The sequence below is a fragment of the Punica granatum genome, chromosome 2 (assembly GCF_007655135.1).
Source record: "Punica granatum isolate Tunisia-2019 chromosome 2, ASM765513v2, whole genome shotgun sequence".
Lineage (NCBI taxonomy): Eukaryota > Viridiplantae > Streptophyta > Magnoliopsida > Myrtales > Lythraceae > Punica > Punica granatum.
Genome location: NC_045128.1, coordinates 33,705,540 through 33,719,027, shown reverse-complemented (window position 1 = coordinate 33,719,027; position 13,488 = coordinate 33,705,540). Strand labels below are relative to the sequence as shown.

Sequence of the window (13,488 nt, the reverse complement as noted above, 5' to 3'; positions counted from 1 at the left end):
CTGAAGAAAGAACACAGAGAAAGCACGCTCGTCAGGAGATCCCTTGACCACTCAATGTCTAAGGCACTGACAAATTCATGGCATAGCCGGTCACAACCCATGATCCCATCCTTGAGTAAATAATAGGTCTATTCAGTAACAGGGACAGAATGATTAGCCCTGTTTCGATTTCGTTGCCTGTGCTGTATTTGACGTTCGGGTCTCTATTAGATTCCTAGGGCCAGAATGGTATACTTAAGCATCACGGGCTCGAGGTGCCTCTGTAGAAAAGCATCTCCAGATACCCTGGCCCGGCCAAGTTCAACTTGGCTTCGGATTTTTCGGGCTGAGCCTGCGCATACGAGTGTGAGTTCCAGACATAAAGGTGAGAACTTTTAGTAAAACCTTTCTGCAGCCAAGTATAAATACAGAAAAATGAACCACCCTGTCTATGATTTTCCAAATTGAAATACACCGGGTTTCAATTTTTCTAGGCTAGGTGCTCTAACAAGCATCGAAGGTTATTCAAATAACATGCTATGTATAACAATCGATGGTTGTGACTGATCCATAAAAAAGACACGTCATAGGTAATTTTTTAAAAAAAAACTGACATCCGTGACGACTTGAATATCTGATAATCAAATGCGAAATCAGTTTTGTGCCAGCAGTTACCCAAAATGGAAAACATTGAGAACCAACAAACTGATACCGGTGCCCATATTATCATCCATTTCTATAAGTTAATACAAATTCCTCGGGCATCTTCATCCTTGGCTCGATCAATAAAAAAATCGTAGCCCCCGATGGTTGTTTTGTACTTTCACGTCCCTAACTAACTTCTCTAGTTCTCTCGACTTCCTAATCTCCAGATGATATCGAACAGAGCACATTCTAATCGCTGCTAAATACAATTTCATCTATATTTTGCTCCAATGAACAGAAGTCACAGGAGAGATTGCCCCAGCAATTGAGGAAACATTTCCCCCCGGAGCTGAAGGCCATAACACAAATCAGTAGGTCGAAGGGCATCGAATCTATGTATGTAATGCAGAGGCAGACAAATTGATCAGAAATATGGAAAGGGAAGATGGTAATCGGTTCTATCCGTTCCCTCTTCCACCGGAACTCTGCCCCTTAGAATCTGATGAAGTCGTTTGAGAATTATAGCTTGATCTCTTCTTCTTGTGGGTCTTCCACGTCAAGATCTGCCTGTTCCAGCCCATCACCTCCGTACTGTTGGAGTCTGGTTTCTCGATTTGTTCCAACTTCAATCTCTTAGGGGTTGGACCATAGGCATCTTCTTTACCCGTGTCTTCACTACCAATCGAGACATTCTTATGACCAACTCCACCCACCTCATTGCTCGTAGAAGGGACCGGATCTTTCCTCTTCCCCTTAACTGAGAACTTCAGTATCGCTCCTTTAACTTCACTTCTTGGTTCTGACATTGCACCATTGCTAACTCTTTCGCTGCCTTTCTTGCTCGCAGCCTTAGACTCCTCTTCTCCATTTTCATTCCCAGATTCTGATACCACATTCATGCTGCTTCCCAATTCATTATTCTCAGAGAGAGGGGCATCCCTTCTCTTTCCTTTCACCTTAAGCTTTGAGATGTCTTCCCCATTTTCTACTGCTTTCATCCACTGTAGATCACTCAGTGTATCAGCATAAACAACCTCTTTTCTTTTTCTTTTTCCAGTGATTCCACTGATATCGAAACCTTTGGACTTGGCTTCCTTTGAATCTGGTGCGGCCTAAGCCCATTCAAGCACTTCATGATCTTCCATAAGGCGGGCAATGTAGTTCTCGTTCTGCCTTCTCTCTTCATCCATCTTCTCGAAGAGCCAAAACTCTTGATCTGATCGGGCAGCAAGGCGATTGATTTCTCTTTCACTCGGGACATCAGTTCCCAGTGATCTCGTGCCCTTTCGCATTATCTCTTCTAACATCTCTCTTCTGTCCCGAGCTGCAAAAGACAGATTGGACATAAGAAAATGAGAAGACACCAAAGATAAATCGATACAGGCATAAAAGAAAGTACTAAAAGAAAGTACTAAAAGTAAGCACAAAGCAGAAAACAAACCTGTGGAAGTAGTATTAAAGAGTCCTGCTTGAATGACCTTGGCATCAATACCCATTTTCTGCTTTGCCCGCTCCAGTATTACCTCTTCAATTGACCCAATGCTAACCAACACAAAAACTGACTTCCTTCTTCTGCCCAATCCGGTGGGCCCAATCCTCTGCCTGCTGATCCATTTGAGGATTCCAATCACTATCGAAAATTATTACTGTGTCCGCTGTCTGCAAATTCAAACCTAGCCTGCCAGCACGAGTGCTCAGAAGAAACATGAAGTAAGGTGAATCGGGGGCATTGAACTGACTCAGCATGCGGCATCTTTCCTCGGTTTTCGTTGAACCATCACGTCTGAGATACTTGAAATCATGAAGTTGAAGATAAACTTCAAGAATGTCAATGAGACGGGTCATCTGGGAGAATAGAAGGACCCTGTGCCCAGCCCTGCGTAGCTTGGGGAGCAAGCGATCAAGCAGCTCAAACTTTCCTGTCGCTCTTACAATCTCATCCTTGCGCCACATGTTGTACTCTCCCACGAAGAGGTAAGGATGGTTACAGCACTTCCTGAGTTGCATGGACAAGTTCTGCAGGCTCTTTGATTTTCCAGATCCTGCAATTATGTCGAGTTAGCCAAAAAAGAACTTCCAGCAGGAACTTATCGACAATAACTTAGGGCATTTCTGTGCAAGGAAAAATATAACTGAAACCAGTTTTGTGATTTAACACATGCACTTCGAAAGTCGAGCTTCAGGACGCCGCCCGTCCATTTGCTGCATCTGACTCCCTTCCACGAACAGCAGTCATCTCCAACCCATGATGACAGGAGATTGGAGTTGTCGATGAGGCTGTGCTTGAATTCGAGAAGAGCTTCCCTCTCCCTCTTGATGCAAGTGGCATTTGTGAAAGCAACAACACTTGAAGCGCTCTCGAATTTCGCAAGGACCAAAAGCACGAATGACACGAAAATCATGGAGGCAGTACTGGATGAAGCCTCCATTGGGATATGCGATGAAAATCAAAGATGACAGTTTGTTTGATAATGAACTTCGTCTGAAATTGTCACATGATGACTTAAAATATCTGTAACACTTTTTCGTAGGCAAAAGTGCCATTGTTTGATATAGTACGTACCGTCCCCGACTTCAAGTTCACGGCATGAAGTCAATCATCACTAGCAGCCAAGAAGGACAGACTTCTTCTCGGGGGTCTAATAAAGTCTTCTTTCGATGATTCTTTTCTTCCAACTCCGTGTCTGTGGGTTAATTGGAAGTCTGTCCGTCTTAAACTTCCGGAAGCATGAACGTGATCGATCGAAGAGTAAAGTACGGGTGGTCCAGCCCTAAGGAACTGAAATCCACTCGATCGCGTACAGGTGGCAGTTGGTAGTGGTTGATTGTGAGGGTATTATTATAGTGTTAACAAGGGCAAGCTATTCATAAAATTTCAATTTTATATAAGATTATGTGTTTTTAATTATTGAAAATCATAATTTGTAATTAATGACTAAAAAAGAAAAATATTATACTAAAGAAGATAAAAATGTAATTTAATGATATATTTTTCAATTATAGGGGAGATTATGAAATAAATTTCTTAACAAGTAATAAAAGGACAATGATAGTCTCACATCGAGTATTGAATCTACAACCTCTTGATTACCAGGTGAGGGTATGCGCCAATTAACTATATGCTCTTTAATTAATTTAATAACATGTTAGTAATTGGTACATTTATTGATTTGAAATGTACCAAAAATACATTCACCCAAAAAAATCTTATATAATATGGTGATGGATGCAGTTAATAAATCATACAAAATATTATATACAGATATTACATCGTAGCTTAATGCATTAAAATTCTAAAATTAAAAGTCTGGAAAACTAAAATTTCAAAAAATCTTACAAATTTCACAAAATATTATACCAAAAATATTACAAATATTCTAAAAGTTATCTTGTGAATAACCAAAATTTATCAAAAATATTTATTTAACATTAAAAATTTTAAAAATTGTAATTATTAAATTATAAAAATTAAAAACCTTAAAAAATCTAGATTAATTTTTTTATAAAAACTTAAGGATAGAGAAAATTTCATCGATTAATCTGAGCCTACACACTGTTTGATTTGATGATAGATCAAAATCTTTTGTAGATTATATTAACTCAAAAATTTGATGACAAAAATTATTATTAATAATTTTTATCAGAGGCGGGCAAAGAGATTGATGGTGGCAGCAGCAAAGAGATTATTACGGACGTCTAATAAAAATTATTATTTTGTGTGATCTTTCAATGAGACATAACATAATAATGTTGATGGCCTAGAATAAATTGTTTGCAGGGCATTGTAAATGACCATATTGTGTAATAATCTTGTAATATATCTTTACTGACACTGATTGCCCTCGAGTCGAGATTACGGATATTGGAATGGTGACTTGCTTTGCTTCGTGACCAGATTCTTCAGAAAAAGGCAAAGTAGAACTCCTTCGTTCCCCTACTATAAGTGGGATATTTGGACCGCCGTGCTTGAAAGTTGAGATGCTTAAAGGATTAGCATAAATCCTGACAAGAGAAACAACCAATCGACCGGCTTATAATACTGACTGTGCATTCTACAAAATGAATGGACCCGACCTCCTTTGCCATCTGCTCCAAGCAACTATCGGTTCAATCGCCAGGTTTGGTTGTCTGCCTACTCCTATGTTAGGCATTCAAATTAAGTTCTTCGAAGCTGCAAGTAGCAATTAAGGATCCTATCCCCGAGGCAATGCGAGTGGCAGCATCTCTGGTGCCTGATGGCTCTGATACGGCTCCAAATCCCAAGCCTATGCCACGAGATCAGATTGGGAAAGATGTTAGTGCAACTGAGCCATTTGTGGATAAGAATGCTACTGATGCTGCTCCGTCAAGGTTGGGGAATTGTGAGGCTCAGCATTGTGGCCCTCCGATCGTCCTACATGGACTCAACCCGTTGGAAAAGAATAGCTCCAACCAAACGCGTCAGATAACTCCTTATGATGGTCAAATATTTACCTGACTCAAAACTAAATATCTTGCGTATCACTCAATTTTCATGGATGTTTTGCCGGTGTTTTATTTAGTATTGCGGCTTTAATTAAGTGTAATTATGTTATTGTATGGGAAGAGAAATGTCTTGTTCCTTTCATCTCAGTAGCCTAGCAGCACCAGTCCATTTTATCTTGGTGTTAGGTCCATAAGCAGCATCGGTCAATCTTTGCACGAGTTCTTTTGTATTGCTCTTTACTTGGGTAACCTATGGCATTATCGCATCTTCTGTTATCCTTTTGTTTACTGCGAAGTTGTTACCCAACTGTAATTCTCCCTTTCATGTCATCTTTAAAAATAAAATAACAAAGTTGTGTTCCGGGTATGTTTTTTAATCTGACTATTTTTATAGTGGGATGACTACCCTGAGGCAAAAGGATCGACCACAACATCATACCCCTAAGGGAATAGTTGTTTCCCCATTAAGGAAGGTTGAACACAAAAATGTTTCTAAACGTTGGCCTAGGAAGATGTGGAGCTTGAAGGAAGAAGATACTCTGAAGGCTGGTGTGGGCAGGTAAATGTATCTTAATGTTGCAGATCGAGGAGATAATTATCTTGCTTCCTGTGCGATCATCCTCCCTATCATATGTATATTTTCCTTTTTCATAACATAGGTTCGGTCAGGAAATTGGAAGCTTATCCTCAACACTTACTATCGTATTTTCGAAGAAAGAAAATATGATGCATGTGGAAAGGGTTGATACTCGTACTTCTCTGTTGGTTGGAATTGTACTGTATTATGATGACAAGCTTGTGTTCTGGTTGATCTGAAAGACAAAGTGGAGGAGTATGATGCAGTAATTACTTAAGAAGCTGGTATCTTTGGTTAATGAAGCACCTCGGAGGTTTGATGAAGGAAAGCACAATCAAACCTCTGAAGAAAGAATCCAGAGAAAGCGCACTCATCAGAAGCTCATCTGACCACTCAATGTCCAAGGCACTAACAAATTCATGGTGTGGCTGATCACAACCCATGGTCGAGGCTCTTTCTGCAACTGAGATATATACAAAAGCTGAGAAAGAGAGGACTGCCCAAGCCTTGGCTATTGGGCACTGCGTCTTTGTTATGTAGTCATTCGTCATCTGTTCTTTTAAGTAACCAGAAATTGCTTCTCATACAAAGTTCTTGGCTTAACTGATTACAAAAGATGACAACTGCAGCGACTTGACGGCTGATTAACAAAAATACAAAGAACATAAAAGCTTTTTTGTTGATGAAACCCAAGAGAAGCCCTCACTTGCTCCCTTATACAGAAGATCCTAGACATTATATCATGATGATTAGCCCACAGTGCAATTGCCGGAGTCTTCCTAGATGAACCGTCTCTTCACTTTGGACTTCATTTTATTGCTGAATATCGGACATGAGATGTCAATAGTGAGCACCTTTCAGGGGACTGAAAATATCTTAAGCTCTTAGTGCTCCCATGTAAAGAAGAAAACATGTCTACGGTTACAATTGTCTTTATGCCCAAAGGCCCCTGGGATCAGTTGAGACTCTGAGATAATGGACAATGCAAGCTTTTAAAATGATGAAATTCCAATCTTAATGCACATTACCCAGATCTACATCATGAATAATTAACTATGGATGCTTTTAATATATGGTCAAGCATCTGCAATAACTCATAAACTAAGTATCAGTGCGAGTCTTAAACTTAGTCTTAAACCAAACATATAATGCAATAATAGCTTGGTTTTAGACCACGGGGGCTTCACTGTGATTTTTCCGGAATTGATAATATTTCAAACTTCAAACAGGAAGGACTTCAAACTTTATAGTTGAGCTAAACTAAGAAGCCATGAGGGTGACATTTTAAAGGTTTATTGAAGCAGAAAAAGCCCCCAATGAGAAAGCCATCAATAAGAAAAGTTTATAACCAGCAAACGGAAAAGGATTTAAAAAAAAAAAAAAGCAGTGCCTGGAGGTACCTTTGCAATAGCTATCGTTGCAAGTGCTTCTCATTGTTGGATCTTGTCAGTTGTCACCTGCAACATGCACCGAGGGGCCGGTATAAGAACATAACTGCTAAGGATTTGGGAATGGGGTGGAGGGAGTGATGGAGAGGCAAAGACTCACCTGATTGGGTTCATTTTGCATTTTCGGGAAACTTTTTGCAGCTTAATCTCTACCATCACAAGCAATTCGGTGATAATTTTGTCCGACCAAAGAAAGAAGGATCGCCTCCAAGAATGCTTGAAGTATAATGAGCAACAAACTCCCAAGAATCCCGTGGCAAAGCCTGGTGCCATGCCTGAATATAACCAACGGGCATAGGACTCGTCTTTACCAGCAGAATCATCACCATGGTGTTTGTGAATATCGTCAGATTGACCATGATCTCCTGAGCAATTCTTTGAAAGTGGAGGCCCGCATAGCGCATCATTCCCGAGATATGATTCATTTGTAAATGTACTCAGATGGGCACTAGAGGGAATGGGACCAGACAATTGATTAAACGACAGGTTCAGGTAACCCAGGGAGTCTAATTCGGATAAGCTCTGTGGTATGGGGCCTGAGAGTTGGTTGATGGACAAATCAAGGGACTCCAGCTTCTTCAGATTGGCAATCTTTGGAGGGATTCCTCCCCATAGATCATTCTGTGACAGGTTCAGATTTTCAAGGTTGCAGAGCCGTGTCAACCCAGCCGGAATATCTCCGTTTAATCTGTTATTTGAAAGGTCAATGGAGAATAGATACCGGAGTGCACTGGTGTATACTCGGGTTATGCTCTTCATTTGGACCTCAACTCCAAACCAATAAGGGTCGTCCACGCTAGAGTTTGGGTCGGACAAGGTGGTTAAGTAGCCAAAGCAAAGGGGGATGCTTCCAGAGAGGTTGTTGTGCGCAAGGTTTAAAACTCGAAGGTCTCCAAGTTTGCATATGCTCATAGGAATCTCCCCATAGAAGGAATTAAACTCAAGATTCAACACCCTTGGCTGAACCATGCGACCAATCCAAGAGGGGATTCGACCAGCCAATTTATTTCGACCCAGATCAAGTATCTCAAGATTAGTCATAGTGCTTAAACATTTGGGGATACTCCCACTGAAGGCATTGCCTTGTAGCCCCAGAAAGGACAGCTCTGTTATAGAGCATAAGGATGTTGCAACCTGGCCACTGAACAGGTTATTCCCCAAGTTTATTGCTTGCAGTTGACCTAAACGTTTCCAACACTCTGGGAGTGTCCCGAACAGTTTGTTATTTGAGAGGTCAAAGCCTTTTAAGGACTTCATATTGCACAAAGAAATTTCTCCACTCAACTCATTGCTAGACAGATACAGGGTCTCGATGTTAAAAGAGATGTTGTAAAACCAATCAGGGATGATACCTGATATGCTTGCATTGGACAAATCCAAGACGCGAATGTTCCTTTGTGCTCGAAGCCATGTGGGAAATTGAGGCCCAACTTTGCAGTTTGACATGCGAATAGTACTAGCTTGAAATGGAGCAACCACTTTTGGGTTAATCTTGACCGCCAACTCATTTGACGAAATGTCCAACGCAGTCAAGCTCGTGAGATTAGCCAAGTGAAGTTCGGTCACCACTCCTTTCAAGAGATTGTTGGACAAGTCTAATTCAACTAGATTCGACATCTGTCCGATGCTTTCTAGGATTCTACCCGTCAATTTGTTGTACCCGAGATACAAGTGCTTCAAAGAGGATAGCTGAGGCAGAGACTCTGGAATTGGACCCTCAATTGAGTTTCCCGAAAGGGCAATATACTCTAGGTTCGACATTTGGCCGATGCTTTTTGGGATTCTACCCGTCAATTTGTTGTTCCCGAGATCCAAGGACTTCAAAGAGGATAGCTGAGGTAGAGACACTGGAATTGGACCCTCAATTGAGTTTCCCAAAAGTTCAATAAATTCTAGGTTCGACATTTGGCCGATGCTTGTTGGGATTATACCGGTCAATTTGTTGTACCCGAGATACAAGTGCCTTAAAGAGGATAGCAGAGGCAGAGACACTGGAATTGGACCCTCGATTGAGTTTCTCGAAAGGTCAATATACTCTAGGATCGATAGCTGGCCGATGCTTTCTGGGATTCTACCCGTCAATTTGTTGAACCCGAGATACAAGTACTTCAAAGAGGATAGCTGAGGCAGAGACACTGGAATTGGACCCTCGACTGAGTTTCTCGAAAGGTCAATATACTCTAAATTCTTGAAGTACCCAATTTCATCCCCCAAACGACTGATTTTATTCTCCGCGAGATCTAAATATCTCAACGTATTCTGGAGGCAGCTGAAAGGATTGCCTAATGCAGCAGAAATATCTCCAGTCAAGCCGTTACCTGCCAATTTCAACGCAAACAGGTGGCAGAGATTGCTGAGATTCTTCGGCAGCTCACCTCTCATGGAATTATATTCAAGACCAAGGAAGGCGAGCTGTTTGTTATTATTGATGATCTCAGTGGGAAAGGAGACGGCTCCTTCAATACTAAAGGAGATGGCTCCTCCAGCAAAACTAGAGGAGAGATCGAGGTGTGTGATGGAGCTTAAATTGAGCAACCAATTAGGGATGACGGAGCCTATGCCTAAATTATTACCACTCAGATCAAGGAACTCGAGAGAGGTGAAATTCACTTGCAAGGCTGCTGGGTCAACCTTTGGAAGGTAACAGCGAGCTAATCCCAAGAATTGAAGAGAAGAAAGCATGGACATTGACTGCAACCAGCCTTGGGCATTCCTAACGGAGATGCCAGACAAGTCGAGGTGTTTCAAGGAAGGAAGACCTGATAACCATTCAAGGTTATTGACTGTTGGAAAACCACTGAAATGTTGAACAAAATCACCTATGATTTGAAAGCTGTTGAGATCAGCAGCTGAAAGGATTGCCTAATGCAGCAGAAATATCTCCAGTCAAGTCGTTACCTGCCAATGTCAACGCAAACAGGTGGCAGAGATTGCTGAGATTCTTCGGCAGCTCACCTCTCATGGAATTATATCCGAGATCAAGGAAGGCGAGCTGTTTGTTATTATTGATGATCTCAGTGGGAAAGGAGACGGCTCCTTCAGTGGGAAAGGAGACGGCTACTTCAGCAAAACTAGAGGAGAGATCGAGGTGTCTGATGGAGCTTAAATTGAGCAACCAATTAGGAATGACGGAGCCTAAATTATTATAACTCAGATCAAGAAACTCCAGTGAAGTACTGAAATTCACTTGCAAGGCTGCTGGGTCAACCTTTGGAAGAGAACAGAATGCTAATCCCAAGAATTGAAGAGAAGAAAGCATGGACATTGACTGCAACCAGCCTTGGGCATTCCTAACGGAGATGCCAGACAAGTCGAGGTGTTTCAAGGAAGGAAGACCTGATAACCATTCAAGGTTATTAACTGTTGCATAACCCCTTAAATATTGAATATTGAGATCAAGATACTGCAGATTGGAGAGGTTCCCGAGGTGAAGGGGAATGTCACCAAAGGCGAAGCATGCATTGGAGAGGTTAAGATACACCAAATTAGAGAGTGAGCCTAGGAACTCTGGAATTTTTGTGTATGAATAGTTGTTCCAGCTCAGGTCGAGGTAATTCAAATGCTGCAGCTCCATTAGAGAAGGATGTATGTGACCTGTCAAACTGCAGTTCCCCTGCTCCAATACTGGTTTGAGCGGTTCATCATCGAAGTAGAAGGACACAACACATGGACTTCGAAGGTCGAGCTTCAGGACACGGCCCGTCCGTTTGCTGCATCTGACTCCCTTCCACGAACAGCAGTCATCTCCAACCCATGATGACAGGAGATTGGAGTTGTCGATGAGGCCTCGCTTAAATTCGAGAAGAGCTTCCCTCTCCCTCTCGATGCAAGTGGCATTTGTGAAAGTAGCAGCACATGAAGTGCGCGCAAATGTTGAAAAGACAAGAAGCGCAAATGACAAGAAAATCATAGAGGCAGTACTGGATGAAGCCGCCATTGGGATAATGTTATGAGCCAACCGCATCAGGAAATATATATATATATATATATATATATATATGCCCATATTCAGCGACGACTTTGTTCGATATTTACTTTGCATGAAACTGTGGCATCACAAGTTAGATTACCACTACAGGTGAAACTTCATAGAAGGAACCTTCTAATGTTACAGCATTAGGTCAATCGCTAGCATCCAAGAAGGAAAGACTTCTTAAGGTCTAGTCTTCTTTATGTTGTGTTGCAGAGAATGTCTTCACATCGATCCCTTTTCTTCTTTTTGACGATTCTCCCCAAACTCCGTGTCTTGTGGGGTGGAAGGAATTGTGAACCCCACAAATCAACCTTATTAGGCATGGAGTTTGTACAATGCACGGTCTAGAATATGATCAACTTTTCCTTTTTGTTAATTCTATTCTATATAAGATCGAGTGTTTTAAATTGTAATTTATATAATTTATAATAATATATTGTTAGATATATGACTAATAGCAACTGACTTGAAAGAAAAAAAAAACTATATTAAAGAAGATAAGAAAAAACAGTAATTTAATATGTTAGTAATTGATGCACTTATCGGATTTGAAATGAACAAAAATTACCATATGTAATAAACTTACTTTCACTTTTTCTTCTGTTAGATTTTCTAACGATGACACTGGTCACAATCAGAGTATTATTTCGGATATATAATATGGTTATATATGCAGTTAACAAATCATACAAAATATTTATATACGGATGTTAAATCTTAGCATAGTGTATTAAAATTTAAAATTAAATGTTTGAAAAATTAAAATTCAAAACAGGCTTCCAAATTTTACAAAATATATACTAAAAATATTATAGAATATATAAAAAATTATTTTGCGAATAACCATATTTCATCAGAATTATTTATTTTAAGATTAAAATTCATAACTGTCAAAATAAAAACATTTAGATTTATTCATAAAAATTAAAAAAAATGGAGAAAATTTCACTGAGTAATCTGAGCATACAAATTATTTGATTTAAAAGAAAACCAGAAAGGTACCCACGCTACGAGCCGTGTTTATTAAACATTTTTTGTGATCACTTCAAATATATACAATAAATGTAATAGCCTTATTTATTCATAAAAAAATGTTATAGAATTACTAATTAAAAATTTTCAATTAATGAAATTAATAAAGAAATTTTTTTAAAAAAAAGAAATAAATGCATTAGCGAGATGAAGGAAAAGAGAGAGGGAACGTGAATGAGGGAGGAGAGAGAGGCCAGAGGAATGGGAGAAAATTAAGGGAGAGTTAACAATTGGTAGTTGAAAAAAGTCTGAAATTTCTCATTTACCCAAAACTTTCTACTAATATAACGGTTATTAATTTCGTAATTTTATTTTTGCTGGATAATTCTTGGAGAAGGAAAGTTGAACAACTTAACTTCCTTCTCACATATACAATAATTAGATGATGACTTGCGCGTACTGTGCTATAATTTAAAAACAAATTTATGAAAATCTCATTTATATGCTAACTTTTGGTATTAATTTTGCCATTTGATATACATACTCGATTATTTTCTATTTTCTTAGCTTCAGTTACATCCATCCAAGGATCCTTTATTTTTAAAAATAGTAATAATAAAACTATTATTAAAACCTTTTTATAGATATAAAAGGCCACGGTTGATTTGATTTGGAGAGGGAAGAGAAAGAGAGAGGAAAGGGTGAAAGAGGGAGAGAAAAGTGGAGAAAATGGGTAGTTATCTTATGGAAGTTACAATCATGCCCTCAATCTAATGGTAATTAAAAAATTAGAACATAAACTTCAAGGGTAAAAATGAAAGTTGAAAGTTAGACAAAGGGGTTCCTTCTCCTTTTTCAAGTAGTATAGATAATAGATAGATAAGTCAAAATCTTTTGCAGATCAATCCAAAAAATTAACGACCGGTCCAAAAAATATGAAAAGACATAGTGAAGACATCTTGTATAAAAAATCGAATCAATATATTCAGAAAATTATCGCATCTCATGAGTCTTATATTTTTTTAAACTTTAAAATTACCAAATAATTAAAAATTAAAAATTAGAAAAATTAGAAAATTCCTAATGGTCATCTTGAGCATTCTGTGGCCATTTAATCGCACTAACCATATCTTTGCTTTCACATATATATATATTAGTCGTAGAACTCATGCATTACATGAGATAAAACTACAATAATTATTCTACCAAAAAAAATTACAAGAATTATGTAAATTGCTGCTGGAATTTTCCAACGGATATGTTCCATTGGTAATTTTGGACGGTATTTCCAACAGGTCCTTTACTGTTTTTCTCAATTTTATTATATATCATATGCATTAAATTGATATAAATCATAATTTTCAATAAAAATATTATATATATATATAACAAAATTGATGTTAATCAAATTTCACTAATAAAATAAGTAA

General features: G+C 39.0%; 2 protein-coding genes across 5 annotated transcripts; both read right to left on the bottom strand.

Annotated features, from left to right (window-relative positions):
- Nucleotides 1-594: 594 nt before the first annotated feature.
- Nucleotides 595-3,131, bottom strand: LOC116194553 (probable ATP-dependent DNA helicase CHR12). 2 transcript variants are annotated; one of them, XM_031523400.1, is made up of 3 exons: nucleotides 2,758-3,131; nucleotides 2,066-2,666; nucleotides 595-1,948 (listed from the first exon to the last, which is right to left on the bottom strand). In XM_031523400.1, the coding sequence occupies exon 3, from the start codon at nucleotides 1,620-1,622 to the stop codon at nucleotides 1,083-1,085; it is 540 nt and encodes a 179-aa protein (XP_031379260.1). In that variant the 5' UTR covers nucleotides 1,623-1,948; nucleotides 2,066-2,666; nucleotides 2,758-3,131; the 3' UTR covers nucleotides 595-1,082. The 2 variants fall into 2 exon arrangements, with proteins under 2 accessions (XP_031379260.1, XP_031379261.1); XM_031523401.1 differs by having other exon boundaries at nucleotides 2,764-3,131.
- Nucleotides 3,132-6,217: 3,086 nt separating this feature from the next.
- Nucleotides 6,218-9,832, bottom strand: LOC116194628 (receptor-like protein EIX1). 3 transcript variants are annotated; one of them, XM_031523479.1, is made up of 3 exons: nucleotides 7,214-9,832; nucleotides 7,056-7,122; nucleotides 6,218-6,484 (listed from the first exon to the last, which is right to left on the bottom strand). In XM_031523479.1, the coding sequence occupies exons 1-2, from the start codon at nucleotides 9,799-9,801 to the stop codon at nucleotides 7,119-7,121; spliced, it is 2,592 nt and encodes an 863-aa protein (XP_031379339.1). In that variant the 5' UTR covers nucleotides 9,802-9,832; the 3' UTR covers nucleotides 6,218-6,484; nucleotides 7,056-7,118. The 3 variants fall into 3 exon arrangements, with proteins under 3 accessions (XP_031379339.1, XP_031379338.1, XP_031379340.1); XM_031523478.1 differs by having other exon boundaries at nucleotides 6,218-6,632; nucleotides 7,066-7,122; XM_031523480.1 differs by having other exon boundaries at nucleotides 7,066-7,122.
- Between the last annotated feature and the right edge of the window lie 3,656 nt (nucleotides 9,833-13,488).

What these genes read in the sequence shown, in the direction of transcription:
- LOC116194553 (XM_031523400.1), bottom strand. Translation starts at nt 1,622, where the DNA reads ATGAAAGCAGTAGAAAATGGGGAAGACATCTCAAAGCTTAAGGTGAAA.
- LOC116194628 (XM_031523479.1), bottom strand. Translation starts at nt 9,801, where the DNA reads ATGTCCATGCTTTCTTCTCTTCAATTCTTGGGATTAGCTCGCTGTTAC.